The 5,425-nt window shown below is 38.4% G+C and overlaps 1 protein-coding gene across 1 annotated transcript; it reads right to left on the reverse strand.

Moving 5' to 3' along the window:
- Window positions 1-3,930: 3,930 nt before the first annotated feature.
- LOC142168399 (uncharacterized) lies at window positions 3,931-5,211 on the reverse strand. The gene is made up of 3 exons (XM_075229084.1): window positions 4,762-5,211; window positions 4,571-4,689; window positions 3,931-4,489 (listed from the first exon to the last, which is right to left on the reverse strand). Exons 2-3 carry the CDS (start codon window positions 4,667-4,669, stop codon window positions 3,932-3,934), a joined length of 657 nt encoding a protein of 218 aa, XP_075085185.1. The 5' UTR covers window positions 4,670-4,689; window positions 4,762-5,211; the 3' UTR covers window position 3,931.
- Between the last annotated feature and the right edge of the window lie 214 nt (window positions 5,212-5,425).

Below are 5,425 nucleotides of genomic sequence, written 5' to 3' on the forward strand. Positions count from 1 at the left end.
ATCCTCAATTCTTATGTTTGACTCGTATCGGTTGTGAAAATCTGCCCATGTTGTTGCCTGGAACTCGAGCAAACTTTCTTTCAATATCCGGGAAGCATTGAAACTTCACGGATTCAGCCCTTTAGTAAATGCTTCAGCTGCCCATTCGTCTGGTATGATCGGGAGCAATATTCTTTCTTTCTGGAATCTGGTCACGAACTCCTGCATTAGTCGGACTCTCCTTGTGAAATCCTGAATATGTTGACCTTTCGGGCTTGTACCTTTCTGGCCCCGGTATGGGCCTTGATAAAAGAATCCGTGAGCTTCTCAAAGGAATCTATTGAATGCTCAGGCAAGAGTGAATACCATGTCAGGTCCCCCTTCATGAGGGTCTCCTTGAATTTCTTTAGTAAGATTGACTCAATCTCGTGGGGAGCTAAATCGTTTCCCTTCACCGCCTTTATATAGGTGGTGATGTGCTCTTGCGGATCCAAAGTCCTATCATACTTTGGCACGTCTGACATTTTGAACCGCTTCGGGATCAATTCTGGTGCTGCGTTTGATTTGAATGGCAATTGGGTGTACTTCTTTGATTCTGGTCCTTTCAACACTGGTGGCAAGCCCGGAATCTGATCCATTTGGGCGTTTATTTCCCTCATAAACCGCATGAGTTCAGTTTTAAAGAGATCATTCTCATTGTCGTTAACGGATCCGCTACCATCCCTCCCGGCCCTGTCAAAGCCGACTTCGCCCCTCGGGATGTTGTTGTCAACCCTCAGCGTTGTTTGATTTGCGGGAGCACCGGGAGGAACTGTACCTCGTTCATTCGCATTGTTGGAAGCACCCGATAATGCCTGCCTCTACTCCATCATGACCTGATCCTGTCGTGAGAGATGGCCCATAATAGCTTTTTGTTGCTCCCTCAGGATCCTCACTGTTTCAGCGACATGCTCTTCTTCAACATCAACAAGAGTTGGCTCTCCAACGTGATATGGATATTGTCCGCCATGGACCGACGTGGCCTCATCCCCCTTATTGTAGGTATCACTGATCGAATCATCGTGCTGAGGCTGATTTGTTTAGGCCTCAACGTTGTGTGCGATGTTGACAACTGTATAAGCCCCACGGCGGGCGCCAAACTATTTACCCGTAAAATGGCACAGTTGAATTTATACGTGGTTTATAGACAAGTGAATCGATTTGATCCCAAAAATAATATATAAATTAAATAAAAATATAAGACTTAGCATTGAAACCAAGATAAGACAGCTGAAATCCTGTTTCCGGGAGCAGAGCTTCCGGAGGCAGCAATAACAATATTAATAAGCAAGAAGATAAAATATTATTGAGTTTTGAACAAGGTATATCATAAGTTTGTCAGAAAATTCGTGTCCTTATAATAGCTGTTGAGCTCACTATTTATAGTTGCACCTAGGGAACAAGGTCCTAGGATCGAGCCCCTCTTAAATGACAATTATGAGAGCTATTGAAGAATGTGTAACGGTAGGTAGTGAATGCCATATTCTCTGTAACGGATTACGTACTTAATGCTATAGAATATTCTCCATTAAATGCTACCGGGTGGTAGGCATTTATTTCCCCTTTATGAACATCATTCTCTTCGTGAACAAATGAGATTATTGCCCTCGAACCTGATTGCTCTCTGCCTTTGATTCCACGTGTCGCATTATTATGCGAGCATTTAATGTGAACACATTTTACCCTATACAATATTATATTATCGTCAAATGATTGTGGGTCTTTACAAACTTATTTTTAGTCTTATGATCCTATCTTTTTTTTTTTTTACACATGAAAGATTTACTTTTATACATAAGAGATAAATCTCTTACACATAAAAGATCTAAAAAGGACAAATTTCTTAATTTTAACAATGTAAATGACTATGAAAGCCCATTTCCTTGTTATATTATGGACTTGAGCGTTAATATCTCCCCGTTCTTAACTTAGGGCTCCTTTTTTGGGTCATTATTTTAAAAAAAATATAACGTAGGACTCTCACCCTAATTATTCTCCTTTTCTTCTATTTTACCCCTGGAATGAGACATGTCATGAGCACTCTTCTTCTTTAGACTTATTTCTGTACTAGCGGGTAGTTGCCCGTGCATAGCCCGAGCCCAGTGACGTAGTTTGTATCTAGTATTTTACAGTAACATAATCTATAAGGTGTTTATTGATGTTCAGTAATAAGCACTTCAGTCGAGCAAAGAGTTTTATTTTGCAATATTTTAGCTGTGATGAATTAAAAATTAGTAGTTTTCTCTACAAATTAAGATTCATGTTATCATGCGTTAGTAGAACACAATGAATTGGATGGTTATTTAGAGTTTAATGTGTTTGATATCTATTATTGCTACTCTCAAAAGTGATATGTATCTGTAAGAAAAAAGGGTGAAGAGCACTCTCTTTTGTCATTTGTGAATGATGGCTGACAAGCTTCATATTTATTTAAACTCTATTGCGTATTTTTATAACCGAATCCAAAATAAAATTATACAAATGATACATGTACAATTCTGCTGTTAAATAGTAAGAGTCAGACATCGATAGTATGAAGAAAAAAACCATGCGATAAACATTGTAAACTTTTAGAAATGTACATGTATTCTAGTTATAAGATATCATTGCCCAAGGAGGTCGCTCCAATATCCAAAAGTAGTACCAATTACCTTAAAAAATATAGGCACACACTATTTACACAAAAAATGTGGAATACAATTTATTAAGGCGGCCAACTATCTAAACCTTATTTAAAAGATCGGTGTGAACTATCGAAATGCATTTGTACATGACATACCATTTGGGTGAGCTTCATCGTACTCAAGTTTTATCCTCGACAAACTATACAAATGAAATATCCATTATAAGAAAATTAATACATTGTAAAATATGGTATTTGCATTTCTAACCTTTAGTGTTCCTTTGGTGGAGTAGTTGGTTCCATTTGGCAGCAGCTGCCACAGACTCTTCTAGTAAAAAATGGTTGGTTTTTGAGCGTACGATAAAAGGACTAGTGAACCTCATTACTAGAAATTCGGGCAAAACCGTCCAAAAAAACCGACCAAAGTTGGTCAGTAATGGCCAATAACCATCCAAAACGCGACCATTTACGTGTGGACGGTATTTTGAAGGTCGGAAAGGTATACCGACCAAAGTTGGTCGGAAATTACCAACCAATATTGGTCGGTATACTCTACACGACCATCTGACAATGTAATTGACTTACCGACCAAAATTGATCGGAATATTATTTTAATAATTTAATTTTACCGACCAAATTTGGTCGGTGTATTAAATTTATTAATCTTTCCAACCGACCAACTGTGGTCGGTATTGGAAAATATTTTTTTTTATAAATTATTAAAATTTTAAAAAACTGACCAACTTTGGTCGGTACTGGGAAAATATTTTTTTTTAAATAATTAAAATTTAAAAAGACCGACCAACTTTGGTCGGTAAACTGGACAGTACAGGCAGAAAATTGACCAAACTTGGTCGGTAATGTTGAATTCTGGGAATTCATTGTACATTAACCGACCAACATTGGTCGGTAATGTGCAATTTAATTTTTTTTATTATTTACCGACTAAAGTTGGTCGGTTTTCTGGGTTTAATTTTGGCAGAAAATGCCTGTTTTGGTAGCTACACTACCTGCCAAATACAAACAGCATACCAATACCCCCAATTCACATCTAATAATCACCAATTTACCACATGCAACCCCTAATTCACCATAAATCCAACCAAATATCCAACAACAACAATAACAACAACCAAACATCCAATTAATACTTTAACACTAACAAATTAAAGTTCAATTGAACATCACAATCCAAAACCAAGCAAAAACTAATTACAACAAGTTCAAAATTATTCAATCTAATTCAAAACTAGTTCTATTAGTCTAGTTCAAAGTATATCAAAGTATTGGTCAAAGGGTGTTTTCTACAACATTATCACCATCTGATGAACTTTCATCTACAAGACGGTATAGAGAACGGTCTTGTGGAGGATGGGAAGAACGGTCACGGGGAGGACCGGAGGAACGATCACGAGGAGGACGGGAGGAACGATCACGTGGAGGTCGAGCCTCTGGCGATGACTCACGAGACCGGGGCAACGGAAAAGCTCCACTAGAAAGGAGAGTTCTGATCTGAGCTTGCATATCAAGGAATTGAGCATCTCTAAGACTTTCTCTTTCCTTGGCTGCTTCTAGCTCGGATGTAAGCTTTGACACTGTCTCCCGCATAGCCGAGAGTCTCTCCCTATTAAGTTCCTCGCCCTGTGAGGAATCCCCTATTCCTTGCATTCCATACCTATAGCGATGGAATTTTTTTGTAGGAAGCCCGTATACCTTCCCCCGTTTTGGACCGCCAACAGCCTCCAACCATATCCTTTCAGCATCCTCGTCCGAAGGCTGGATTGGCTCGCCCAATTCACCAGCTGGCTGACTACGAATGAATTCCTTCACGTTACTTTGGTAACGACCCTATATTATTTTAAATTAAATTAGTAGTTAAAAATTCTTATAAAAGTAAATTATAACACTTAAAGAAAATTGAAAGCTTACATATGCAGTCTCTGCCTGGTCCTCGACCCACCTATCTCCATCCCCCTCTTTCTTCTTCTTTACAATATGCGTCTCCTTGAATAGCTCATCATGGCTCATTGGACGCCCATACTTCTTTTCTGAAAATAAATTAATTTAGTTAATAAATAGAATTGATATACTTAGAAAAGTAAAATAATTTAAGCAATTACCAATCTTCTTTTATTGTCCCCAGGCTGATAGCACCCCAAGTGTACAAGGAGCTTCCCTTATCGGATGAGCGAGCTCTCTTTCCTTTTTTGCCCCTCTCTAAGAAATCCACGGTCTGCCATTTCCTTTACAAATCATTCCATAAATGCTCAAGACACCAGCCATGCCTCTTGTTCTTCTTTCTACCATCTGAGAAATGATCCGCCAATCTCTTGCGAGCTTTATGATGAAAATTTACAGCCACTTCCGAGCTATAGCGGTCTTGCCATACACACTTACTCTGCATTTCATAAGTTAAATATTAGGTGAAATATTAAACTGCTTAAAAGAACATTTATACCTTAAACTGATTGAAAATTTGCTCCTTCAGCGAGAATAGAAAATCAGTCCAAATCGCATAAGGGCCATCATAAAGCTTTTTGATGGCATTGGTGATTATCTTCGTAGTCTGCTTACCCGGCTTGAACCTGCAATTTAAAAATAAATATACATGAATATATTAGTAAAAATATTATAAAATAATAGACGTAAAAATAACAAATAACTCTTACCCGTCACCCTCAGGGACTATGATGATCCTGCCATAGCGATCATAATGCACTAACTCTGGATCATCATCCTCAACATGTGTATCAGAGGCACGTTCAGATGGTGTAGGGGGCTCAG

The sequence above is a fragment of the Nicotiana tabacum genome, chromosome 13 (assembly GCF_000715075.1).
Source record: "Nicotiana tabacum cultivar K326 chromosome 13, ASM71507v2, whole genome shotgun sequence".
NCBI lineage: Eukaryota > Viridiplantae > Streptophyta > Magnoliopsida > Solanales > Solanaceae > Nicotiana > Nicotiana tabacum.